General features: G+C 40.2%; 3 protein-coding genes and 1 long non-coding RNA gene across 10 annotated transcripts in view; 2 read left to right on the forward strand and 2 right to left on the reverse strand.

The window, feature by feature from the left end:
* Window positions 1-238, reverse strand: part of LOC110359534 (uncharacterized) — a 255,312-nt gene extending 255,074 nt beyond the window's left edge. For 3 of the 5 annotated variants that reach the window (XR_010466203.1, XR_010466199.1, XR_010466196.1), the window contains exon 1: window positions 50-212. This is a non-coding gene — a long non-coding RNA (uncharacterized LOC110359534). Of the gene's footprint in view, window positions 1-49 lie in introns of all 5 variants that reach the window. The other 2 variants (XR_010466202.1, XR_010466201.1) reach the window with 2 other exon arrangements.
* A 74-nt stretch (window positions 239-312) lies between these two features.
* Window positions 313-6,167, forward strand: CCNG1 (cyclin G1). Its single transcript, XM_065030071.1, has 7 exons — window positions 313-568; window positions 1,251-1,514; window positions 2,394-2,647; window positions 3,236-3,314; window positions 3,400-3,498; window positions 3,753-3,947; window positions 4,637-6,167. Exons 2-6 carry the CDS (start codon window positions 1,251-1,253, stop codon window positions 3,942-3,944), a joined length of 888 nt encoding a protein of 295 aa, XP_064886143.1. The 5' UTR covers window positions 313-568; the 3' UTR covers window positions 3,945-3,947; window positions 4,637-6,167.
* Window positions 6,168-7,664: 1,497 nt separating this feature from the next.
* Window positions 7,665-12,085, reverse strand: NUDCD2 (NudC domain containing 2). Of its 2 annotated transcripts, none has more exons than XM_065030072.1 (4): window positions 11,830-12,085; window positions 11,189-11,237; window positions 9,791-9,939; window positions 7,665-8,910 (listed from the first exon to the last, which is right to left on the reverse strand). In XM_065030072.1, exons 1-4 carry the CDS (start codon window positions 12,016-12,018, stop codon window positions 8,827-8,829), a joined length of 471 nt encoding a protein of 156 aa, XP_064886144.1. In that variant the 5' UTR covers window positions 12,019-12,085; the 3' UTR covers window positions 7,665-8,826. The 2 variants fall into 2 exon arrangements, with proteins under 2 accessions (XP_064886144.1, XP_005503576.2); XM_005503519.3 differs by having other exon boundaries at window positions 9,791-9,942.
* A 53-nt stretch (window positions 12,086-12,138) lies between these two features.
* HMMR (hyaluronan mediated motility receptor) lies at window positions 12,139-26,945 on the forward strand. Of its 2 annotated transcripts, XM_005503520.3 has the most exons (18): window positions 12,139-12,295; window positions 13,387-13,485; window positions 14,083-14,159; window positions 14,562-14,642; window positions 15,344-15,532; window positions 15,857-15,943; window positions 16,464-16,564; window positions 17,760-17,834; window positions 18,797-18,975; window positions 19,573-19,721; window positions 20,035-20,249; window positions 20,850-20,966; window positions 21,728-21,886; window positions 23,500-23,652; window positions 23,757-23,856; window positions 24,099-24,275; window positions 24,794-24,956; window positions 25,524-26,945. In XM_005503520.3, exons 1-18 carry the CDS (start codon window positions 12,211-12,213, stop codon window positions 25,541-25,543), a joined length of 2,226 nt encoding a protein of 741 aa, XP_005503577.3. In that variant the 5' UTR covers window positions 12,139-12,210; the 3' UTR covers window positions 25,544-26,945. The 2 variants fall into 2 exon arrangements, with proteins under 2 accessions (XP_005503577.3, XP_021144815.2); XM_021289140.2 differs by lacking the exon at window positions 14,562-14,642.
* The last annotated feature ends 412 nt before the right edge of the window (window positions 26,946-27,357 follow it).

A 27,357-nucleotide genomic window follows, 5' to 3' on the forward strand; every position in this document is an offset into this window, starting at 1 on the left:
AAAGCCCAGCAAGAAAGCAACACGCGCTGAAGGTCGCTCAGACACACACCTGGTGCGGGTCCCGAGCTCCGGTGTCCCCGAGTCCCTCAGGCGCGGTTCGGCTCTCACCGCGGGACCGTTACCGCGGGGGACGCGCGCCAGCAGCGCGGGAATCGCGCGAGCCCCCAACCCTCGTGCCCACAGCCCGCATCGCAGCAGGAGCGACGCCCTCGCGCTTGAGCGGAGCGTGCACACGGCCCTAGCACCGCCAGAGGGCGCCGCTACGCACGCGCCCGGCCCGTCTGATAGCGACAGCGCCCCGCCCCTTCCCGCAGCTGCGGTTCGTGATTGGTCTGCCAGAAAGTCTATCACCCCCCTCAGCCCCGCCCCCCCAGGCAGGCGCAGCGGAGCGCGGGGAAGGTGAGGGACGGGCGGCGGTTCCTGGATGGCGGTACCGTGGTGGTCGCTGGTGCCCGAGGAGCGGGGCAGCGCTTCGGTGTGAGCCCTCGGCGGTGCTGTGGCTGTCGCTGCGGGGCACATCGGCTGGGGCCCTTCTTACGAGAGAAGGGAGCGAGGCAACAGCGACAAAGTAAGGGCGCGGGCCGGGGTCGGGTGCCGCCAGCGGCGGGTCTGGGCTCTTGTGTGCCGTGCCCGGGCTATCCGAGGGCGGGTGCGGCCCCTCCGCCCCGCTGACGGGGCTGACAGGTCGTTTGTCCGCCGGCGGAGCCCCCGCGGCGATGAAGGGCAGGTCCGGGCATGTCCCGGGGAGGCAGCGCCTGCGCGGGCCCGCCGGGCCGGGGGACGGCGGGAGATCGCTGGGGTTTGGGGGCTGCCGAGGTTTGTGGAGGTGCCGGGCATGGCTGCGGGTAACTCTGGGGGGATTGCTTGGGGTCCGGTGAGCCCCGGTTGTGGGGCCTGTGGCCCCAACCGGTCCGTGAGGGGGGCGGTGCAGCTATAAGTGCGAACACAAGGGGGATGTGCCCGGCACAGCCGAATGGTGCCGGGTCACAGGCCTGCTCGGGCCCACCCCGCTGTGCGGGGCTTTGCTGCCTGTGACCTGATCGTCACTGCCCGGTGCCACCGCGATGTGCCCCAGCGAATCCCCTCCGAGTGTTCCACGCGTCTTGCTAACTGGCAAAAGTACTTTGACTTATGAATGAGTAATTCATATACCTATGGAGAAAGGAAAGTTTCTGTCTTTACCTCAGAGACAACCCTAAGTTTTTCCCGTTTTAGCTGTTTGAGACGCTTACATTTGTTTCTTATTACAGATGATTGAAACACTTGTAACTACGGAGGCCCAGGAACTGCTGTACCAGCTCACAGCCCTGTTGGAACAGGAGTTAAGATGTCAGCCAAAGGCCTCTGGCCTGAGACTCATTGAATCTGCTCACGATAATGGCCTCAGAATGACTGCAAGGCTGCGAGACTTTGAAGTGAAAGATCTCCTCAGCTTAACTCAGTTCTTTGGCTTCCATACAGAGACATTTTCACTAGCTGTGAATTTCTTAGATAGGTTCTTGTCAAAAATGAAGGTAAGGCTTTTTAAAGTATAAGTTTTTAGTCATTAGCCTCTGCTCACTGCAGCCTTGTTCCTATTATATCTTGGTTTTAGATGGCAAAAGGTTAAACTCCTTGCAGAGATTCTGATTGCACAAGAGCTAAAAAGTGGCTTTCCCTGTATATCGTGTATATCAAGAGGCTTGACGCTGTTCAGCACTCAGAATCTAGTAAAATATTTAGTTAGCACTATGTTCTGCAGTACATACATACCATGCTGCTCTGGGTTGTTTTTAATTGTCTAAAAAGATGAGATTACCACTATACTATTTGGTCAAGAACAAAAGCTTGTTTTCTTTGTGTGTTAAAACAAAAATGAGAAAGCTAGATGGACTGGACAGGAAAATGATGATTTGAAAGACTTATGAATTCAAAATAAGCAGTAAAAATGGGGACTGTAATGCCTGTGGAACAAAATAAGTCAGTTTATACGTATGTACGTATATATATGTGTATATGTATTTAAAAAGAGTAAAAACCCCTTTTTTGCATAAGCCAGTATGTACAACATTTTAAATTCTAAAAGCTTCCACTTAGGCCATTATAGAACCTCATTAAGAAACCAATTCTACATCAATCAAAATATATTGTTCTGCAGTCTCGCTTTTTAGAAGAATGAGGCAGAACTTGTAGTGTGCAACAGTCTTTTCATTGAGTTAAAGAAAGATACAAATATAAGCACATAAAAGACATTTCTTGATCTTCAAAAAAGAGAACACATACCCTGCCACCCACTTCCCCCATATTTTTTTTCCTAAAATACACTGCTGCTTACAGATTTTGTTACTTACACATAGAAATGACTGATCAAAGGCCTTCCTCTTTGAAAGTAATAATAATTTACTTTTCTTTAGGTACAGCCTAAACACTTGGGCTGTGTTGGACTCAGCTGCTTCTACTTGGCTGTGAAGGCATCAGAAGAAGAGAGAAATGTTCCCTTAGCCACCGACTTAATTCGAATAAGCCAGTATAGGTTCACTGTTTCTGATATGATGAGAATGGAGAAAATAGTGTTGGAGAAGCTGTGTTGGAAAGTCAAAGCTACAACAGCCTTCCAGTTTCTACAACTATATCATTCACTCATTCATGAAAATTTAAGCAGTGAAAGGTAAAATACCTAATACATATTTTGCTTATGATCAGGAAGCCTATGTAGAAAAGTAAGTAGGGAAATTACTCAAGTAATTGTCCTTTCTATACTTGAAAGCCCAACAAACTTTTCTCTTTATTGGTAAATATAATAAATGTGAATATCTCTGGTTTATTATTATTTTAATTTTTAAATGTTATTTGCATAAAGTGTTCTAATGAGTATTGCTCTCTGAGCCGAAAACTAAACTTGCTCGATAATGACGGTATAATAAATCTTTGCTTATGCTGCAGTAAGTATTGTCTCATTGCAAAGATTTCAAAATCCGGCTCAACAAGAGAATCCTTTTGATAGTAAGCATTAAAATTTCTTGTTGGTAAGCTTATATTGATAATGCATCTCTCTCCAATGTAACACAAGATTTACTTTTGGCATTAGGACTGACAGAACTGAACACATGTTTGACTGTAACCACAGCACTTGTGGAATAAATGAGGCCTTTGTTTAGATAACGAACATTCTCTCTGCTTCTCTGAGTTCCCAGGGTGGTGCTGCCTTGATCAAGGTTTCATTTTTCTACATTCACTCATCTGTTTTTTTTAATAGGAGAAAATACCTTAATTTTGAGAGACTTGAGACGCAGCTTAAGGCATGTCACTGCAGAATCATGTTTTCTAAAGCCAAGGTAAGTGTCTTGAAATCTCAAAGACAATGAGACTACTGAAACTTGACAAAGCAGTGTTGAAAAATACTGTTTTTCCTCTCTCCAGCCTTCTGTCTTGGCACTGTCTATTGTGGCACTAGAAATAGAAGAACAAAAACTACTGGAGTTGGCTGAGGCATTGGAATTTCTGCAGTTGCATTCCAAGGTATGTGCAGATAAAGTTTCAGGGGAATAAGAAAGAAAAATCTGTGCAAGAGCCTACACAGTGAGGAACGGGGAGGTCCATTGGCATACTGGTTTTATTGGGTTTTTTTGGTTTGTGATTTGTTGTTTGGGTGATTTTGTTTTCCATTTGGCTTGGGAGCTTTGGCTTTCTATCATTTGTGAAGAAGCTGAAAGAACATGTATGAAGTAAGGGTTTAATGGATTACTAACATGAGTTTCTGTCTTGCTATTTAGATAAATAACAGAGATTTGACCTTCTGGAAGGAACTGGTGTTAAAGTGCCTTACAGAATATTCCTCAAGCAAGTGTTCCAAACCAAATGTCCAGAAACTAAAATGGATTGTGTCTGGACGTACAGCACGGCAGCTTAAACATAGCTACTACAGAATAACACATCTCCCTACAATTCCAGAGACCAGCTCATAATAGGTAACTCCTAGTAAAAATCAACTTCTGATAAGGTAGAATTAGCTGTCAACTATCTCAGAGTTTCTTATTCTGTATAGGTAACCTCTTGAAGATGTGTTACATAAACACAGTGGGCCTGTCATAAGAGGCTGGTGTATTCTTGTGTTCATACTTGAGCCAGTGCTGTACCTAAAGGAGTGGCAATAATATATAAACATTGGAGAAAGAACTGATCCTCTGGTGTCCTGTGGGAGCAGAAATGTATTCCACAGACATTGGGACCTCATTCAAACTATAATGTGGAGTAAAACTGGTAAAAAGGCAGAAAAAAACCTGGCTTGCTCCTATCCTAAAAAGAATTGGCTAAGAGGAGGAAACAGTTGCTACTAGAATGACTTCCTTGTAATTATTCACTTAAACTTCTTAAAAAGAAGCCAGTTTTATACAGTTCTACTTGTATAACTGTCTGTTTAGTGAAGTCTAAACACTGTAATCAAAATACTATTTCACTGGATAGTACCTAATTCATATTACTATTTTTTTAGTGTGTAGAACTTTTTAACTACTTTCTCATGTAGACTTCAGTTCCAAAGGCTGCTTATTGTCTATAGCAACTGTCTTGCTATATTAAAAACCGATGCTTTGTTTGACTCTTGTAGAAAGCCCTTCAATTGACTGGTGGTTTGTTGTGTGTTGTTTTTCTTTTACAGTGCTACTATAAAATAAGGAGAGAACCATTCCGTGACCTTGTCAACAGACACGTGAATATTTGAGAAACAAAGTCTGAAACATGGTCTTAATAATGAAGAACTCAACCCATGGAAAAAAATATGTAACATTTCAGACTAAATATCCTTCCAGCAAATAAGTTATTTTCATGATGACCACAACAATACTTAGTGTCAGTTTTCAGTCTTATTAGACTGGTTACTGTTCAGTGAAATACCACAATACCAATATAAGGAATTTAAACACTTTGTAGAGCAGCCTGTGCAGTCTAAGCTTGGCTTAATATAACTGCAGGTGCTGAGTTATATAATTTTTAAAATCTGGTTTGCGTTCCAAAGATTATCTGACACAAGGATAACATCGTGTGCAGTAGCACAGTGCTGCAGTGGCTCAATCAAGCTAAAGACATTGATGACAATAGCAAATGCCTGTCAGTCCACCTGACACGCTGTTTGGGCAGCGTCATGCGTCTGCACGTTCCTCTTGGGCAGGGCAGACACACATTGCAAACCAGGCTCTGTGATACTCACTGAACATGTCAAGTAGCTAGAGCAGGAGAAAAGACAAAACTTATTTCATTGCCCTGTAAAAGGTAGTCACTAACACAGCATCAGTAACTCCAGTATTTTGTAAGTGGTGTAGTTTAGTGACATTACAAATTATTTAATAGAGTGTAAAAACTTCATGATATCTAATGAAGGTTGCAGGAGAGTACTGGGTCACCTGCCCCAAATATGATGTCAGTTTTCCAAGGTGTAACTGTACAAGGGGTAAATGCTGCTGCTGAACAGGTGCCTTTTTACAGGCACAGTAGGAGCAGGGCTGAAGGCACATCTTGGCCTGTATGTGGGAGCAATCTGAGAAACATTGAAGATTGCTTCAACTCTGATCTCTTTCAGGGTAAGATTCACAAAATACAACTGTTCTTTCTGAAGACCAGATCAGTACTTGAGGCATATCAGGCTTCTGGTGCTAACAAGGAAGTGAAGAAGAAGAACGTATTGTTGTATGTAAGATGAATAGAGGTGTTGGGGGAATGTTGCTGATGTCCTCTTTAGTCCTGCATCACTGTGGAGCAGAGGCTGTTAGCGATAGGATGTTTGTAACTGATGGCCATATGAACCGACCTGGTGGAGGAGGAGAGATCAGAATGTTCTGAATACAGTGTGGGCTTAGATGTTAGTGAGCCAAACCTTCCTCCTTTATGGTCAGAGCTAAGGGGGAAACCACTCTTTGCATATCTCAAACTAGATAAATCTTTCACAGGAGACTTCATACCAAAGCTCTATGCCGGACAAATCAAGCCTTCTCATGAACTCATGGGTGTGATTGCACCGCGTGACATAATCGGCCAGTGCTAGCTGTGCATTCTGCTGGCCTCTGAAAAGCATACAAGTAATTCAGATCAAGGTGTGGTCAGCCTGCTGGGAGAGATGGAGAAGATGCAATGTGCAATTGTCATGTGTCAAGATATGTACCTTTCAATTAAACATTGAAATGTGCTTAACTGAGTAACTTTTGTCCTGTTTGCTATAAAACATGTTAGTAGGAAGCCTATAAAGTGACTCATATCTGAACACTACCTGGAAAACGTCCATGCAAAAGGAAAGAGGTTATGGAGGTGTCTGGGGTTTTTTAAAGAGGTTGAGGCTGCATGGGAAAGGCTAGAGAAGCAACAAGAAAAACTCCAGGTTCGTGATTACCATTATTTAAACTTGGCCCATGATTACTCTGAATCCTTTAAGATGTGGAAGTGTCAAGACTCAAAATACTGAGTTAAGTAGCTTAGAATCTTCAGTTGACTTCAACGCTCTTCCATCACTTATATAATAGTACATATCACTGTTTCTATACACTGCAAGTGAATACAGGGCTGGTGCTTGCTAAAGGGAACCTGTCACTCCTTTCTATCTTTTGCACAGGTCTGAGAATCCCAGTTTGACCAGGTATGAATTTACCTCTACATTTCTGTGCCCAACAATGATTGCAAACAGCTGTGGTCCTTTTAATAAATAGAACAATGCCGTGGCATTACTCTGCACAGATCTTGAACCAGATGCTTGAAAAAACGCCAATAGGCTGTCCTACACCCATTCACAGCGCAGAGTCGCACTCTCAATAAATGCACAGGATTATTTCCTATAGAGTGGGTTGCTCTGGATACTGTATTACATACCTAAATTTATGCATCTGTCAAATACCTATCCTTTTTTCTAAGAAGCAAGGGATCGATTCCCAGTGAGACTGCTGTGAGCTGGAACACAAACCAACATTTGTTAGACTGAGAACTGAGTAGATACTGATTAAGAAAAATCACAGCATCAGTATCTTTTTATTTTGATCTAGATTCTTCCAAAATTGAAGGTTTGTAACTTAGAGTAGACATTATGTAGTAGCTAACCAAGTAGTTAAAACATTTCCTCTTAAAACATTTCTGAGCCATGATGCCTGAATACATATTTCACTGCCATCCTCTTCCCTTAACATCAGCCTTAGACCTAACTGTAGGATGACTCTAATGCTATGTCATAAATCAGAAAACATGGGAATAAAGTTTAGCTTTGAAAGTGCATATAGTACATGCAAGTTAATGCACTGGATTGTCAGATGCCATTCTAAACTTCTGCAATAAGCAAAAGATGTACAAAAGTGTCATGTGCAATCCAACTGCTGTATCAAAAAATACTGTTTCACTGGATAGTACCTAAGCATTTTGATGCAATTACTTTTGCAGCAATCTCGTTCATTTCTTAACTATACCATCCACCTTCTTTACTAGGATCACAGTAAAGATACAAAACTTTATAGCCGTAAGTCAGCAGTTGATACCACACTATTTTCCTTTGTATAGTAAGGCAAGTTCTCTGCAACCCAAGTATAGCGTCTGGACTTAATTAACATTCTGTAAAGACGACATGGGTAGGAGAAGCACATTTGATTATTTAAGAGGTACTAAGGCTTGCTTGCTCCTACAACAGGCAAGCATTTGCTACAATTACAATGAGAGCATTCTTCCTCAACTATTGCTTTATTTTTGCCATATGCCAACTGAAATAATGAAACGGTTTTAGAAATAAGCAGTATGACAGACAGCTGCTGGCAATTTATCTCCAGTGAAACCTCTGCTTAGGACTGAAGTATAGGCAGTCGTTTCAGAGCTCAGAATACAATAGGATTTGGCAATCACGTTTTCCTCCTCCATTAGTCTGTTTGACACAGCATTCATTCTGCGTGATGCTGTGGTTGGAGTGCTGCTCAGCTGCATCTTTAACAATGAGTAGGAAATTCCTGATCTATAATTGGCTCATGCAAAATACATCACACACTAGCTGAGTTTATAATGTGGCTATTAATTATCTACAAAAATCTAGAGCTTCTTGGATACAGTATGAACAACTTGTGCTGTATGTTGGTAATGAATAGAGGCAAGATACGGTTTTCTACTTGGCTGCTTCATATTACTTTCAAAAGTCAATTATATTTTTTTACTGTGAAAAATCTTAAATATTTATACTGAAAGGTATTGCATTAACACATAAAATTATTTATATCCAGACTTTCACCTGACCTTTCAGTTTTCTAGTATCACTTACCTGGTAGCAAGTATTAATGATTAGTGCTATATTTGACAGCACAGTGGATTGTAAAACCTTAATTGCAGCAAGATGCAGTAGTTTATTTATTTAAACCACTGTTTCAGAATGACATTTATGGATTCTCGGAGAGCTACTACAGAGGGAAAGTGTAACTAGCCATCCTAGTAGCCTTCCTGTTGCAATTTAAGAGAAAATATCTTGCTTATAAGATCTATTTTTCAACAGTCAATAAGATAGTCTTGCATAAAGACAAGTGATGTGTTTATAACTGACTAGTTTACTATGGTGTTTCTAAAAACAAACAAAACCAAACCAACATTCTGCTTAGAGATTTTACTTCTTGATTTAGACTTTTCTCTATAGTTTGCCCCTTAGTATCAGAAAGTTATTTCAGCTTATAAATCAGCTGGTAACACCTTGTCTTCATTCTACTGGAAGAGACCTCCTTTCTCTTCACTGAAGTAATTACTTGACAACAATCCACTGAAGAGATCGCTGTAGTTCTCACCAGTTACGCCATGTCAATTTTTAAGTGTAATGTGTAATTCCTCTCGAGGAACGCGGATAAAAACAGTTTACTTTTCAAGACTAGAAAAGTCTGGTCCTCCTTTGCTGTAATTTCCAGAAATTTCTGCCCCACTGAAGTCAAATCCAGGATTCTGATGGAAATAAGAAAAAAGTTTAATAGATAGATTATTCTAATAAAAATGTTAAAAACACCACAACCAACAAGCACAAACCTCTTTCTGTTAATATTCTACCATTCTAACAAGGACATATAATGATGAACTTGTCATCCATTTGCAATGGCATTGAAATTCTTAAAAAATGCATCAACAATAAACCTTGAATGGTCATAGTTTGGCTGCCTACTACATGAAGTGATGCTGTTCTCAATTTAGCTGGCAGTCAGATCTCCCAGTAAAGAACTACTAAGAAAAGCCTCAAGAATAAATTCTGGCTTCTGGTGTCCTCTGAAGTTGCTAGTTGGAAGTTTAAGTAGCTGCCATGCTGGTTCCATAGGAATGATGTTCTCTGTTGCAGTATGCTGGGTGCTGATTGAGCTGATAAGAAGTTGTAATTCTACAACTCTGCAGACTTGCATAGGAATAGTTACACACTAAAGGTATAACAAAGCAATTTACACAAAAGGGCAAGGAAAATATTTTCCAGCTAACTATTCTACACCACCTGATGTTCTCAACAAACATATTCAATAGTACTTGGTGTTAGAAGTTTGTTGTAAACATGGCTATGTCATAATTTTCCATAATGACAGAAACTGTGTGTAGCCTAACCTACAAGTTGTTAGTATTATGTAACAAACCCTAAAACAGCAATATCCACCCCAAACTCAACTTTCCATAAAACCTTCAGACAAACTACAGACAGAATAATTGAACGCTCATGAGCATTCCATATATGCTGAGCTACACTATATGTTTCCGTGGCACTGGACAGCAGAACAATTGTGGTGAGCATGCATGGCCATAACCAATGTGTGCAAACACCAAATATAATGATGGTCCTTTAACTTGCCTCTCTTTGGAAGCGCTCCAGTGTAAGTTTCCTTTGCATCTGGTCCTGTACCCAAGGGTCAGCAGCATATTCATTTTCTAACAGAGATGTCCAACAGTTTCCAGCATCTCGATTCGTCTTCATTAGAACAATTCGTATCAGCTTCCTGTCTTCTGTTGAATAACAACAGACATGTGAAACAACCATTCAACTCAACCCTATGTGCAAGCTTTTTTTGTTGTTTAGGTGAATTCACCATTAACAAGCACAGGATTTTTTTAGCGATGTAATTTAAATTCTGAATGCCAATGCCAACAGGGTTATTGACAAATAAATAAACCAAATGACTGAAGCAAAGGTATCTTATAAATCCATCTCTCCCTTCCGGCCTGTAAAATGCTGAAGCTGTTTTAAGGGATTAAAACACAGGCCATAAGTACTTCTGCTGCAAACATAAACTAACCTTTTACAGAGGTTCACAACAAACAATATTTACCCTATTAATAGATACACCTCTGCTAAGGCAATAATGAAGGATTGGAGGTCAGGCTTTACAGAGAGATATCACCAATAGAGCCAGAATTAAGTTTTAGTGACATATGGTGGTATAATCAATTTATTTAAACACAGAGAGTATGCCTAAAGACAATATGTTGGAAGTACATTTCGAAGTTAACATGTAGGGTATTTAGTTTTAGTTCATTGAATAAATACAGCATTATTAAGTGTATTTTGAAGATTATTTGCATACTGGAAAAGAGTAGGCTTCACAATGTTTGTTTACACTTCTGGTTTTCATGCTTAAGTTACTAAATTATTAATCAATATTTAGAATAAATATTGAATGGGAAACAAAATCCATTATAGGAAAACATTAACTGAGAGGCACAGTCCACAAATACGATGATTGCCAAAACCCAAAATATTCTAAACACTTTACAACATTTATGATGTAATGATCAGAGAAGCTTTTTTTGTTCATTATCTGTAGGTAGTGTGACTTTTAGATTGCTTTTTTATTCTTTCGGACTGTACGTTTTGTCACCCATCCCAAAAATATAATGCATAAGAGGAGAAAAAAAAAAAAAAAGTACCAATTACGGAGAGGCACAGACCACGTAACTGTACCGCAATTGTCTAGCTTTATTAAGGGTTTGCCAAAAACTTCTCACTCTATGGAAGTGTCTGTAATCCACTGCCTGCTGCATTGCAAATACCACATTTTTCCATTAACTTTACTCTCTAGGGCTTTTGTACTACCTCAGTTCCTCAGCCTGGCAATAACGACTGTCTTTTTTACAAAGCTATGAAGAGGGAAGGAACTAATCTTTCCCATTAAAAAATGGAGTAAACTCTTCTGCAGCATATTTTGAGAAGTTCAGCTGCCCTCATAATGTCATTTCAGGTGTAGGTTATTACCTAATGTCCACGTTCCTTCATCAGTTATTGTAGAGTCAAAAAGTTTACCCTGCAAAAGACATGTACAATATTACAAAACAGGAAAACCTGGTCAGCATCCAGTTCATGTTGAATTCTTAAGTTTTACTCCGAACTTACCTTCTTGTTTTTTACTGAAAATGAACAGGGTGATCTGGCCCTATAAGTACAGACTTGTACACAGATCATCAAAGAATTATCTTTTGTTACACTTTTTTTAACGAAGCATTTAATACAGTCAATGCCATTACGGGCAATGCCATTTTTAACAGACTTGCCATGAACACGTCAGTGTTTCTGCCAGGGGAACGGCCAGCTATGGTGCAAAGGGCTGCTGATCACCTGTGTGAGAGCACATCTGCCCTTGATCCGGGCTTTTTGGGTTTCAGCAGCGGGTGCACTGAAACACTGTCCAAATCACCACAGAAGAATGAAAAGCCACGTGAATTTGTCATCTTTACTTTTCCTGGCGCCGCAGAAAGACCGCGCAGTTCGACAGAATTGTTTCTAATAAATTTCACGTTGACTTTATGGAAATCTAGATATTTAAACAAGGGGGGGGATGCTCAAGGCCGCAGACGGTACCTCAGTCCCCCGGGCCGCCCCTCCCGCCCTCCCCGTACCTGCAGCAGCTCCTGGCCCCGCACGGACAGCGCGATGTGGCGGCTCTGCAGGCTGCAGCGCACGTCCTTGGCCCGGGTGCCCGGCGGCACCTGCACCTCGATGAACACCTCCTCCAGCGTCTGGTACCAGCGGCCCCAGGGCGTCCCGCAGGGAACCACCCCGCTGCGCTCCTCGAACGGAGCCGACATGGGCGACGGCGGCCCCGGAGGCGGCCGTCCGCTCTGCGCAAGCGCACAACTCCAACACGGCCCGCCCACCCCGGCACACCGTGGAACGGCACTACGCGTGCTCCGTGCGTAGACCGCTGATTGGCTCAGCAAGCACGGAGCGGGAGGAGGTGATTGGCTGGCCAGGGCGCGTGAGGCCGTTGGTCCCTTTGAATGCGGGCGGCTGGTGGCTCTGCGGGTCTGCCTGTCGTCATGGCGTTTGCCCGGGCTCCGCTCCGGCGCTTCAACGAGAGCTCCGGTGGGTGCGCGGCGGTGCCCTGGGTGTGGGGGGCGGCGGGGAGGGGGCCCGAGTGCAGGGGTCGTGGCCGGCGGTTACCCCGGCGTGTCCCGGTCCTGCCTGCGCTCCCCCTGAGGGACCTGCTCGTAACGGTCCGTGTGAGGCACCTTGTCCGAGTCCCCGCGGGAGGGAGGCACCTCCTGAGGAAAAATATTGCTGCCTCAGGTCGAATCTTGGTCATAGGTAAACGGCTACTAAATGTAAGTGTGAATATATATACGTATCTAGTAAATGGAACAGTGGCAAAACACGAGTCACTAATTTTCTGATATCGTGCTACAAAACTACCACAGAAACCTACAGAACGAGTTACAGTGCAGTACTGCCCCTCAGAGAGTCTGCTAATGTAAAAGTACATTGCAATGTGGTTTTGGCTGTAGCTAAATGCCTCTCTGCTATCACCTCTTCTCATATTAAATGATATTGCTCTTATTTGCAGAAAGCTGAAGCAAGTAGATATGCGTTTATTGGTCTTAAGACCACCTGATTATAGTAATAATAACAATTTGTAGCCACTTGATTGCTGTCTGCTCTTTTCCTTCAAGCTGTTTACCTTCTCAAAACACTATTTTATAAGAGTTTTAAGTAACTTAGTTCTTTGGAGGAAAAGTTTTGGATTCAACAGCATGTAAGTAGTCTCTTAAAAACTAGAAGGCATTTTAAAAACAGTTAAGTTTGCATTTTATACTTTAACACTTCATACTGGCTTTTTCATCAGTTAACATTAGGGTCCTCTAATCATTTGGGTTTTTTTAATGGGAATTAATGCACTGCTATAACTAATAAGATGCATTGCAATATTGTATATGTACATCACGGTTTCTAATTTTATTAGCGGTGTAACAAAGAGCCCTTTTTCCCCAATGTGTCTGCTGTATAGTTCCTTTGTATTTATAGGGAGGATGATGAGAACTGAGACTAGAGTTGTTGGTTGGCTTTTATTTTACCTTTTTTTAAGTAGATTTAACTTAGATGTGTTACCAGCATTGAAACTGAAAACCCTATCACTTACATTAATTGTTTTCTGCTGTTCTGAAAAATCTTATTTCTAGCATATACCCCATTGCAAGGGCCCAGAGATGTTAAATCTTCAGATGCGCTGAAAAGTTCTCTGTCCTCTGAAACATCTCAACGGGTTAGGAAACAGAAGAGTAAGTAGTCCTAAAAGTTGCACAGAACACAATGGTATAATATCTTTGAATGCTGCGGTTGTTAGTGCTTACATGCTGTTACTGCTTGCTTCTTGTTTAGAAGTTGTTTTCAGTTGCAGAGGCTCACTGTGCACCTTCAGCTCTAGGGGACAGCATCTGTAAAAACATGTCTAACTGTATCTTCCAAAAATTGCTCTGTAGGTGACCTCTGCTAATTAGGAAGACTTATGGAGACCAAATAAATTACTTAACTACTTTGTTAACCTTGCTTTTAGTGACAGGTTTTTCAGATCTAAAGCATCCCTCAGTTGAAAACGACTTACATGGATCTGGGGTGGTGGGAGAAACTCGGCAAAAGCAAAATTCTCAAAACTGGTTCAAAAAGTCTGTCAAGAGTCCCCATGATTAATACTGATCTGCCTGATTGCAGTAAGAAAACAGCTGGCACTGTGTTGTGAAGTGGATGGTTTAATAATCAGATGGCATTCTGTCTTTTGTATAAAAAGTTAATTAACCTTGTCTAGTATAGTTAAATTTCCCTCACCATGTGCATCCACACCCTCTTCCTTCACCATTCTTTTCTGCATCCTCCTGCAGGTGAGTCAAGTCTGCACAGTGAGAACAGTGCACCTACTCCTGTAACTGGAAGGAGATTTGCATCTCTTGGATCAACAGTAAGATTGTTCTGTGGTTGTAGTACTGCTAAATTCCAGTTAAATCTCACTGTGAGAGATAAAATTCTGCAGGCAAACCTGTAGTTAAAGTTCTGGTTTTATTTTTTGAGTGGAGTTCAGTGGGTGTTAATATGTTGAACTTTATAAATCTTCTTCCTGTCACGGTGTTATGAGCTGTCTACTCAGCATAATGTTCATGAGAAAGTACAATGGTAAAACTCTTCCTAACCTGACACTTGTCTGCCCTGTGTGTGGAGAGAGATACTTGCTTGTTGTTTTGTTTGTGTGTATCTTTAGTAATATTGTCTGTATGAAGGCAACCGCTGTTATATTTAACTGTGGTGGTAAACTAGTATGCAGTTAGAGATCAGCTTAAATGTTTATTATACATTTCTTCAAAAGCCAGCTCATGTTACTCTGAAGCCTAAAAAAGACCTTATCCTTATGAAAGAGAAAAAGAAACAGAAGACACTGGAGAAGGAGGTATGTATATGTTATGTGAGTGCAATCCTGTAGTGTTTCTCAGTTACCATAAAAAATGCACGTCAGTAAAATTAGCCTCTTTTGCATACCAAAGCATACAAGTACTTTCCAAACAGCTCTGTGCAAAGCAGAGATTATCAGATATTATGGTATGTAGAAAACATGGGCTTTGTTAATGGAATTACATTAATTTCTACTACTTATGAACTTATGCAGATGCTCTTTTAAAAAAAAAAGTCTTATGTTCCCTACCACAAAAAGGTTCTATTTAACTGTTTGAGATTTTTGCTTAATAATCAACATATTTTCTGAGTTTAAGACACAGCTAATTTTACCTTTTCAGTCCTCTTCTGTGTACTAATCCATGCTTTCTGTGTCTCAAATGTCACATTCTGTCTTTATATTCCACAGCCAAAGAGGAGAGTTTGCCTCTGTTGCAAATTGAAGCAAAAACTTTTCTAACTTTAACATGTTGTACTGTCTCAGTAGCATAAAATAAGTCAGGTGAAATGCTAGGACTACAAATCTGTGGTGTGTCATCATAGAGAAGTGTGGCGATTCTGATACCTCCTTTCCTGTGAATGGCAGAGTTGAAGATATATATTCTGAATGAAAGTTAATACAGTCAAGAAAACCACACACATTAACTTATTTAAGAAGCATAATAGCAGGAAATACAGAAAAGATCTCTTTTGTTTTAGATTCGTGCATTAGTGAGAGAGCGTGGAGAGCAGGATAAAAAACTTCAGGCTCTGGATGAGGATTTGGCTAAGACTGAAGCAAAGCTGAGTGCCACTGTTCAGGAGAAAACTTCTCTTTTGGCAAATGTTGCGTGTCTAAAAAAACAGCTTCTGGAGCTAACAAGAGCCAATGAACTACTAAAGTCGAAGGTATTCAGACAAATAAAGACATATTTGCTTTGCCTTTGTGTTTGCTTTGCCTTTGTTATTGAGCTCACTCAGCAAGAGGTAACTTTAGCTGCTGATCAGCATCTGTTTTTACGTTCCCCGTGCCCCTTTGTTGTCACAGGGACAGAACGTGTCTGGTTTGGGATCTCTTGCTCTTCTGTCTGAAGACAGAGACAGACCTGTGAACATGTCTCAAGGGTGGGCAGAGATCAGTGTTGAGGGTGGGAGTGGAGCACTTTTAAAAGCTTGTCTGAAGAGTTATATGAAGGAGTTACATTCGATAGTTTTACATTAATCTCCAATCAGGTGTCTGAAGATGATGTGCAGAAGAAAATGAGCAGCCTATGCATGGAGTTAATGAAGCTCAGAAACATGAGGGATGCTAAGGAGAAGGTATGACCGTTTGCACTGCATGGGATAGTAACTATGAGCTGTTGAGGAACAGACAATGAATGGCTTACAACACAAATGCAGATCATGTTTTGTTTCTGTCCTCAAGGTGGTAGTTTCCTTTACTTTGTGTGGAGCGAAAATAAAGATCAAACCATCAATGTTCTTGATTTTGGTATTGATGTGCAGAGTAAATATGAGTTGAAAAAACAAAGCCTAGAAATACCTCTGTGACAATATCAATGTGTTGGTCAGGCTATTAATGTCTTTGAAAACCAGTGATCTCAAGTATAGTTTGAAGCTCTCCTAAATCTTTGTGGTTTTCAGATGGTGGTGGTTGTTGTTTTAACAAATGGCCAATACCTCTACAGGGGCATACTTAGAATCACATTTAGCATAGTATCGAGTGCTATCATTAAGCTGTAGTTATGAATTCATTTCAGTTTACCACTTTCTCTTAGACAATGGATTTTTTTTTTTATTGAATCTTTCTTTAGCGGTAATATTTGTCTTTTTCTTTAAGTCTGCACTTGCAAAGCAGGAAAACATGGAAATGAAGCTGCAGGAAGTGCAAAGGAATCTAGAGCATTCAAGAGGAAAAGTAGCACAGTTAGAACAAAAACTGTAAGTAGTAAGAAAGGGAATTGACTTAAATGACATTGTCATCTAGCTGTGCTTACATGCTCATACTGTATAGAGAGCACATAGCTTAGGGAAAATACAGGGTGTCTCGCTACTGAGAAGGAACAGAAGTTATTAGTATTTGTGACATGGAATAAATTTGATGGATTTTAGGAACTGCTGTATTCTTATAAAATAAACATACAAAATGTTGTTCCTTTAATGTATCTATTTTTTTTCCAAAAGACAAACCACATCATCTCAACCCGTTGTCTTTCACTGTGGTGGGGTGGAGTTTTCTTGGATAAGGGGTAGGGAGGGAAGGTATGTATCTTGAGAGAAGAATTGTTGTTCATCTTGGAGCAAGACATTCATGTGGATTGGATACTTCAGTATCTGGCACTTTAGACTGGCAAGTTAGGAATAAGCAAGAGTGAAAAAGCTTTGGATGAGGAGATGAGATCTTAAACCAGCAGCCAGGCATTTGATGCAGATTGGATGAACATAGGTGTGTTCTTCAGCCAAGCCTAGTGAAGAGCAGTGTGGCACCTTCAAATTTGCTTCTTAGTAGCCACATTCTCTGAAGAAAGGCAAATGCAAAGTGTCTTGGCTGAAGCAGCTGCATGTAGGAAGGGAGAGTTCCAAATCAGCTGTTCTGCCCAAATGTCATTTGCTGCAGAGAAACAGTGTGCTAATATATAGGTTATTTCTGAGGATGATGACTTAAGGAGGGTGAACTTCTAAGGTTTTATCTCAATTTTGCCTGATCAGCACTGCAGCATCCTTATCTTTTGTTCTTTTACCTAACATCCAAGTGCTCAAATATGAGCAGAATTTTTATGTTTCATAACTATTTTAACTCTCATGTAAAGTTAATAATGCAGATAGTGCAATTCACAAAGGGAGGCAATGATAATTTGTTTAGCTAATGCAGCTGTTCTAGCATGCTTGCAGCAGAATGAGGCTCAGCATCTTTACTACAAATGAGAAGACAGTGTGGAATAAGTATCAAAAAAGGGTAGAATAGCCTCTTAGAGCCAATACCAGTTTGTCAGCCAAACTTGATTATGTAGAGGTTGAATTTCTACTATGTCGTGATTCAATGCTTTATTTCTCTTTTCTTATCTGTAAACAAATAGCTTACAAGTACATCTGAATTTGTTTAGATCCATCCTTCATGAAAATGTCCTGGTTTTAGGTCTGCTACTGAGAGAGAGAAAGTTGAAAACAAGTCTGACACTGAAAAACTCCTGGAATATATCACAGAGCTCAGGTAATGAATTGTCCTTGAATTTGACTGGGCAAATTAAAAGGCAGTAAAACCAAGCCTCACTTATGACTGGTGAAGTAGAACCTTGGCAACAATTCTGTTTAACAGTATTAAAACAGAGAAGGAAAAGAAATCTGCTGTTTTTCCACACAATGGAAAGAAGTTGTAAGGTATTTTATTTTTCTAAATGTTTCTGTTTTTCTGGGCTAAGAATATGGAAGTTTTGTATCAGGGTCCTGAAATCATGGGTTTAGCCTGAGTTATTTGTACATAAAGGAAACCTTTTCCTCTAAGGTACTGGCAGTAGTGTCTTTTGCCATCACTTGTAAAACAATATACAGTAGGGCAAAAAAAAACCCACCCTCAGTCTTGGCTTCCAGTGAACTTTGCAGCACTCAGATTGGCATCTAAGAGTGGTAGTGAATTCTGTATGTATGAGCATCATTCTGATTGTAAAACTTACTAATCCAGTGCTTTAAGTGATCAAAACTATCAAAACACAGTGAAAATACAAAAGTATTTAAATATAAGTAGTTCATTCTTTGCCCTCTTTCTGTCAATTTACTCATTAAGAGATTCCTCATTAACTGGCTGTATATATCCAGATTCTGCTTATTCTTGTAAAATATGGTTTACTAATGTGTAAGCTTTTCTGACAAAACTCAGCTTTGTAGAAAAACCTGGATGTAACAGTTATCTATATATCAATTACAGTAACTAATTCTATTTTAATCAAACCTTTATAATTGTGTGACTGTATAAGTTTATTTTAAAACAAAACATCAGTGTTGAATAAATTACTTCTAATTAACCTGTCTTAATGAGAAAAAAAGTGTTTCTGATAAAATAGGCGAAGGCAGTTCTCCTATTGGAAAACAGTAGTTCTAAGCCTTTTCCCATGGTGCTGAAGTGTAAGCTTACAAATCAAATACAGTGATAACAAGTACCTGAATTTTCTCCTATAGCACTGTTGCAGAAACTGTTGAGAAATACAAACTTGATGTTGCCCAGATGGAGGAGACACTGATAAAGAAAGACCAAGACATGGAGAACTTGAGGCATACCCTCAAAACGAAAGAGGAAGAATCATTTAAGCTGATAAATGAACTTAATGAAAGGTGTAAATTGCTTGAACAAGAAAAAGGTAATTGTTAGTGCTTGTGTGCTGTTCACTTATGTGGGATCACTGATGTCTTAAAGCATCTCAAATAGGTTTGTCCTAAAATGTCAATTTAGACGGGTTTGTTCTAAGTTAAAAGTTGTCTCTGAGCTCCAGCTGAAAAGAGCTAGGTGTATTTCTAACAGTTATGGAAACTACCTTCAATCTGACATGTTACGTCTAAATTTTCTATTCCTGTAGAGAGGGTTACTGAGGTAGATAATACAGAATGAAAATAGTTTACCTAGTAGGATTGCCTTTAATCTGAAAGCACAAATGACTTTACCAGTTGGCTTGTATGCACTAGCATTATGTGGAAGAAGCTTTGGGGAAATCATTTAGCTGTTTTTTCCCCAGCCATGCTGCTGTTCTTAATTGCTTGATCCAAAGAAGAGTTTCCAGATGGGTTTAAGATGTGGTTTTGGTTTTTATTTGTGTTGGTCGGGGGTTTTATTGTTTGGTTTTTCCCCCCTTGCCTAACTAACTTAAAGGCTAGGATGGAAGTACGATGAAGAAAAGGTGTTGTAGTTCTCAGAAAACAAAGAAGGGAATTTGTTTTATACTGACAATTCCTCCATGCAGAGAAAGAGCTGTCTGAGAGCAGAGGAAAATTCCTGAGTATGAATGCTGAAATAGAAGATCTCAAAAAAAACATTGGCTTAGAAGAACAAGAACACCAAAAACTGCTTCAGAAACACGAGGACATGGTCTCTCAGCTGCAGCAAGAGAAGGTAAATGCAGTCTACAGATCAGTCTAAAAATAGACTCTGACCACACTGACTGGCACTAAAGGCTCTGATTTCAGTATGCATGAGACTGCTGTATTAATAATGGTCTTACCTGTGGAATGCACAAGTGGGTGCTGGCCAGCAGAAACTGTGTGTGGTCCAGTACCTTGAAGCATTGCAACTGGTAGGACGGGTGTTTTGTTTTTTCTTGTAGGTTTGACCTTATTCTTTTGCTTTAAAGTTAGAACACTCCAAATGAGTCTTTAATATCTGGGAAAGTACGGGTAGTTTTAAAATCTGACACTCGGGCTTGCAGGAGTCATCTGCATCATTGCACAAGAAGTTACAAGAGATTCAAGATGAGGTAACACGTGAGAGACATCTTCTGGAAGAAGAGCTGAATGATACAATGAATGAGCTGAATAAATTGCATGCTAAGGAGAAGAAAGCTGAGAAGCTGGTGAAGCAGTTGGAACAAGAAATCAAATCTCAAGCTCTTGAACTTGCACAGATGGAAGTGAAGTTGAAACGGTTTGTGAAATAAACTTTGATTCTAAAGCTTTCAAAGGAAAAATGTTAAACCAGTAGCATCAACAAGGCTTTTCAGCCTTATTCAGGTTTTAGAGACCAGAACAGATCTAAATTTATTTCTTGCTGATTATTCATTGTTGATAGGACCTAATCCATCCGATTGACTCAAATAAGTTTAATATTGTCTTAAAACTGTTTCATTAGTGAGCTGAGAGTTGCTTGAAGTGCCAGGACTGTGGTAATATGATATTGCTGTGAAGGGTAAGCCATATCTCTGTTGTACTGGGTGTTACTGCCCTGCAGAGGTCAATGACTAGAAAAGACTTTCAAGCAAGTTGTTTCTTCCTGTCACTTATTGGAAGTTTCCTGTTAGGTGTCTGATCTGTTCTATAACTGAATTTGAAAATAAGGGAAGGGGAAACGCTTAGTGAAATCTGCTGTGATGATTGTGCTCTAATATGTGACAAGTTGTGGCAGAGAAGTAACTGATTTGTCACAACTTACTGCTGCCACTGCAAGACTTCTGTAACTGATAACAGTATTTGAGAGTGTGTTGAGACATAGTTATCTCCAGAGTGGAATGCTGCATTTTTATTTCAGGAAGAATGCTGAGCTGGAGCAAATCAAAGAAATGCAGAGCAATGCTGTTTTGCAAGTCCAGGAAGAGCACAGCAATACATTGCGTAAACTTGGAGAGGCCATTGCTGAGTTTGAAAGGTATTTAAGTTTCATTAAGACCTAGGATAAGGATTGTCTCAAGGGTTACAATAGAATATGCTGTTTGTTCATGTGCCTTGGTACTTAAAACCATGTGTGAGTTTTGGTACAGCATTAGAGCAGAGGATTTTGTGATGGACTATTTGACATGAAGAAATTCACTTATTTCTTTGGAGTACTAGTCAGGTGTAATGACGTGCTCAGGATCTAGTTCAGGAAACCGGATGTTTCTTCTTTTGAAGTACAACCAATTAGAATACTTGAATGCTCTTGAATCTCTGTGAGAGTTGCAACTATGATGGTTTACTCTTTGCACTATAATCTCTTGCAAGAAGACCTTGTGTAGACTCAAAACTTGCACTGGATTGAGAGGATTTTCCTACAGTTCTTCAGATCTTTCCTCCCAAAATATTCAAGTTGTAGAAGTGATACTGTTGCTGCTAAGTATGCAAGGCATCCAGGAATGATCCAGTGGGTTATTTGCCAATGTAAGCTGCAGATAGGTGTTTTGTGTCTCAAAATATCTACCAAAATGTCAAAATATCTGTATCACAGAATTTGTCATAGTGTTACTGCTTATGGCTTTATGGAAATGTGGGTTGTTTTAACTCTGGATTTATCAGTGCCAGAACACTGCCATATCTCCAGATTATAAAATCTTGTTTTAGCATGACCTTGAGTTACTCTTTTAAGGCTTGACCATGTTAATCTGTATTTTGTCTAAAGTAACAAGATTTTTCTTATTTGCATTGGAATACCAGCTACAAGAAGACAAAAGCTGAAGAAATATGCAGTCTTAAACTGGAGAACACCTCTCTGCAAGAAGTAGTTACCAACCTAAAAAAAATAGGCCAAGATAATCTACAGCTGCTTCAGGAAGCTGAGAACACTAAAAACAAAGCAAAGGAAGAATGTGCAAGGTAGTAGACAGACTAACTTTTCCCTAAGCTAAAGAATGGCAACTAAGGCTTGTATTCTAACTAGAACTTAACATGGTGCTCTACCAAATGAAATCAATATTTGGTGTAAGCTGAAGTTTCTTCCTTTCCCAGTGGTGAGGGTTGAAAATATCGACTGGTAAAATTCATCACCTTTATATGCACTAGAAAACTGGTCAGTTGCTTTTAGTGTTTCCTTTATGTGCAACATACAGGAAAAGGAAAATATTCAACTGAAATATGTTGGGATATTGTCTTAATCAGAAATATAAGTAACAGTTGCTGTTTCACAAATAAGATCCCCAAGGGCAGAAAAACAAATACTTAATGCAAAGGTCACCCAAATTCTGCTCACAAGTGGGTGCCAATTAACTACCCATGAGTTACCACACTGCAGGGAGGTAAACTAAGGTCTCTCTGCCTAAGAGAAAGCACAGCAGTGCAGCTGCTAAGTAGTGACAGCCAAGCAGCTGTTATAGTCTGCCAGCTGAAGACGGGTTTCTGTGCCTGTCCGGCAGCAGTTTAGTGGTCTGCGTTCTCCTCCCAGTCCACTGCGCAGCACATGAGCAAGTTCCTTGCTCTGGGCAAGTCACAACTATTTGAGGCAGTGCGGGAGGTCCTGGTGTGTGATCAGCTGTCCTAGGCAACTGTGGTTACTGTCTGGGTGTGATTTGCATTGTGGAACACAGTGTATATGTGCTGGAGGATTTCCCTCCCCACTTGTTACAAGGTGGTTCCTAGCTGGCTTCTGAAGTTGAAGCTGGCTTTAAGTCAACAAGTGTGCTGTAATCTTTTTAACTCTTGCATGTGGATAAATGACCCAACTGCATTAAAATGCTGTTTTGGCCATACTGAGTTGAGCATTTATCATCTTCCCTACTCTTTACTGATTTATAAAATGCGTCTGTAAAGTTTTGTAATGCTTCTGCTGTCTTCACCCATAGCCAGTACATTAAGATGGTCTGAAGGGCAATTACAGTGTACCCCAGCTTATTTTGAAACACTTGTGCTACTTAAGAATTTGCCCATTCTTTCTTTTCCACCTACTTGATATTGCCAGTTTCCATTAGAGCTGGCAAAAGAAAAACAGCTGGAGAGTGTTTTTTTCCTGTTCAGTTTGCTGGTTGAGTGTGGCAGGGAAGGGATTCTTGGTCTCCACCTAATGATATAACAAACAGCTGAGGTTAAAGAAGGGAGACCATCCTTTACGTGTAGAGTTTTAGAACCATTGAGTACATCCGCACTGAACAATCTTGACTAGTTTCTGACTGAGCAAACCTCTGCATGTGACGTCTAACTACTAAAGTGTCTTCCACTGAAACCTGCTGCATTAAACAGTCATAAAAAAACCCCATTTTTGTGTTCTTCAAAAGCACTGTTTGCTTCCTTGTAGGAGAAATTTAAAATACTGTGTCTTGAACTTGGTTGCTTTTTGTATTGTTCTCGTCGTGTAGCACTGTTTATGCAACCCTTTATTTCACTTCTTCTATCGATACATTTTCAATCCTGGTTACTTGTGGTTCCAGATTTAGAGTAGTGTTTTTAAAAAAAAAAAAAAATCAGGGCTCATTAAGGATGGGTTTTATTTTCTTCAGGATGCTTTTAGAAGTCCAGACAAAGCTTGCACTGAAAGAAGCAGAAATGGAGAGAACAAGAGAGTCTTGCCTTGCACAAGTGGCTAAACTTCAGCAAAAGCTGGAAGAGCAAACTGAAGATCTGAAAAGAGAACTTGAAGCAGAAAGATCAAGGTGACTTTTATCAAGCTAAACCTGCATATTATAGCACATCAGAGTTTTAGTGTGAAGTGCTGAGAGCTAACAATTTACGTAACGAAACTCCACTTTCTTTTTAGGAAAACCATAAATGAAGATGTAACCTCTAGCTTAGAAGAAGAGATAAAGACCTGGCGTAATCTGTATGAAGACTTGCATAACAAAACTAAACCTTTTCAGGTGTGTTATAGAGTAGATATTTATGCGTATCTGATTTTAGACTTGTGCAGCTGCCTCAAGTTCTGCTCTTGACAAGTAATTGTGCTTTTTCCTGTTCTAAGGTGTTTATCCTGCAATGGTTTCCTAAGTTACTATGCCTCAAGCCAGCTATTCCCCTTCCCAAACCAATCTTTTTTTGTAGATTTCAGTTAAGTAACAAGCTATGTTTAATTTGAAGATTAAGGATTCAATATATATTTCAGCAACAACTAGATGCATTTGAAGCAGAGAAGAACGCACTCTTAAATGAGCATGGTGCAGCCCAAGAAGAACTGAGTAAACTAAGTGACGCATATGCTAAACTACTTGGCCACCAGAACCAGAAGCAAAAAATCAAGCATGTTATGAAGTTGAAGGAAGAGAATACCCACCTGAAACAGGTTTGTGAAATGAAAAGTGAAACATTTCTAAGTTATTCATTTGCCCGATTCCTTTGCTCTAAATATTTATACACTAATATAACTGCAGACTACTTCCATTCTAGGGTTCTTAAATTCCCTGCAAAAGCTAGATGAGAACAAACCACCTGCCTCCAGAAGCAGCAAGAGAATCTGTTCTAGTTTCAGCTGACTGTATTGTATACAGAGGGATCTCCAGTGCAAATAACTACCCCTAGTCTTAGCTTGCTTGATTTTTCTTGTCTCTTTTGGATGTTCTAGAGTAATAAACTAAAAACTGAAAGCAGCACCTCAAAGTTTCAGGTCACCATGCTACTTAGTGGTGTTACACAGCAATTGTACAATGGCGCTGGGTTCTCTACACCCATATGTTTGGTGTATGTTCCCAATAATTGGGTATGTTTGTGTTCAGTATTAGTCAAAAAGGCCACTGCAGTAGATGATGAAACAGCCTTTCCTCCTGTTATTAAATTTACTTCCAAGTCTTATGTTTTCTTCAGGACGTTTCAAAACTGCGTGCACTGCTAGCTAAAGAAAAGCAAACCAACAGGAATCTTCAGCAGCAACTATGTACAATTCAGGGTATTAAGCGTTTTGATCCTTCCAAAGCTTTCCAGAATGACAGCAAGGAAAACATTCCTCCAAAAACTCCTTTTAAAGAAGGTAAGCTTAGATATTCACCTCCCCATGTTCTTGTACCTCTTAAACCTAATGGAAGGTTGTATGGCAGACTTGCAGAGTGCTGCGTTTGGGGAAGACAATGCCATTTCATGTGTGTTTCCTGGCAGATGTGAGAAGGCTACATCCACAGGGCGCTTCCAGTGTGCTGGTGTGTTTACCAGCACGGGTCCTTGTCCCCTGCCCTGGGCAGGGTCTCGTGTGTGGCTGGTGGGGGTGAAGTGACTCCAGAGGTCTGAGCCCTGGTTCTTGAGCTGCTGCCTAGCAGGACCTTTTACTCCATAGGTGGAAAAGATGCAAAAGGCCTGCAGGTGGATGTGGAGTGAAAGGTGGCAAGAGCATAGGGATGCACAAAGGGAAGCGGTGTAGCACAGTATGGAAAGGGAGAGATCTCAGCCAGACCTTCGTTCCACAGTATATTTCAGGGTCTGAAATTCTGACTCGCATGTTTATGTGGAATGTGATGCTTTCTTCCCCCACAGCAAACAATGATTTGATATGGTGGGAACAACAGTGGAAAAACCCAGACTTAGTAATTTTTTTCTATTTCAGGTAATAAAATCAGAAGTTAATCTCTTGTTATTGGAAATCTGTGATATTTTTCTTAAATCCATGTACTACAGAAGACTTCAACAGATTACTTGTTCAAGGTGAACTTGGATGCTGTATACACTGCCAATTAGGAGTACTAGAGAAACGGTGTAAAATGATATATTGTTAGAAAACTATGGTTGCAGTGATACTGAGAAGCCATAGGTGACTGTTCCAGACTCCTGGTAACATCACTGTGCTCTTGAACTGAGAACTGTTCACTGTTCCACTCTTTTTTTGCATCTTGAAACTTCTTAGTTTGTTTTCAGAGCAGCTTCAGTCCAGAAAAGGTGAATAAGCACTGGAGAATGAGGATGACAAATGAAATCTGATTTAATGAAAGATGGTTTTTTGCATCTATCTCATGTTTGCAATTTTATGTTAAATTACTTTTGCCATTTGTCTGTTTTAATACCAACAGCAGGAATGCTGCCAAGACCCGTCTTCTGTGGTCTACATAATAAAGAATGAATGTAGAAAATTGCACTGTACAGTTAGTTTTGATATTCTTAATAGGATCTATATCCAGGACATGCTCATTTAAATCCAGGGGCTAGATATTTTTGCAACTGTTGATCTTGAGGAGAGGATTTTCAGGTCAGACTCAAACTGACTGCATTTTCCTGCAGGCTGGCATACTGTGGCTAAGATCAGTGTCTTAACAGAAATGTCTATTTTACAAATGCTTTGCTCACTGGACTCTTAAATTGTTGTAATATTTTTGTAGGCAGCTGTTTTAATTGATCAATGCTACGTGAGGGGGAATAACAACAGAACTTGTTTTAATTGGATTGGTGGAATCCACTGTACATGCTCCAATTGTACGGAATTCAATTTTGGCAAGGTGGAAAGAACCTGTTTAACTGCATCTAAAATTAAGAGCTTTTTTAATCCCAATAAAAATTTTAAGTGAAATAATTTGTCTGTTTCCTTCACAAACCAGAGATACAACCCAGAATCTAATGACATTGTGTAATTGACCTAGTGTTCTTTTCTCTGGTCATAAATCTTCATAACAAAGTCCAATGTTATTCTTGCCTCTAAGCCTATGTATTCTCTAGTCTTCAAGAAGAAATCATTTTAAGTTGAACTGTATATTATGTACAACCTATAGTTTCCTTATCTTATTTCCTGTAAAATTATCTCAATATGTAAGTAAATATTGGAATTTAAGTGAAAGGAAGAACTGTCTTCTTGTTATTGTGTCCACTAATACCCTGTGTATGGGTGCTGCAGAGAGACAGTACACAAAGATTAGTATGTTGGATATATTGCCATTTGTACTGCTATTACAGGCTTACAGAGAACTGATAATATGCATTTTTTGATATCTAAGTATTAAGTCTAAGGAAATAAACTGCTCTGTCTTGTCTGTTAATGCCATCTTTGTGTATTTGATGGATTACTTGAACTTGTGAAGTTGGAGGATGAGGATTGACTCGAGGTGTTTGAACTGAGAAATGCTCAGTGTTCATTTAGCAGTTGGCCTGGAGTGTAGAGAGGCATATTTTAATCGGAAAGTTACTGAAATAATTTCACACTGGAGTTCTCCTTGTGGAGAAAATGATGGAACTTTTGTCTAAAATATTGAAATGGGGTAAAAGAAAATTGTGCATTAGTCAGACTCATTTGATGAGAACATGGGTTTGATCCCAGTGTTACCCAGCCTGTATATCCACCAGTGGGTGGATGTGAAGTGAGCAGGTGCTTGAACCAGAGTCCATCTAGTGAGCAGCAGGGATAGAGCCATGGGCTGGTTGGTGGGGGGGAAAACCTACACACAACCCAAAACAAC

This window comes from Columba livia, chromosome 14 (assembly GCF_036013475.1).
Source record: "Columba livia isolate bColLiv1 breed racing homer chromosome 14, bColLiv1.pat.W.v2, whole genome shotgun sequence".
Taxonomy (NCBI): Eukaryota; Metazoa; Chordata; class Aves; order Columbiformes; family Columbidae; genus Columba; species Columba livia.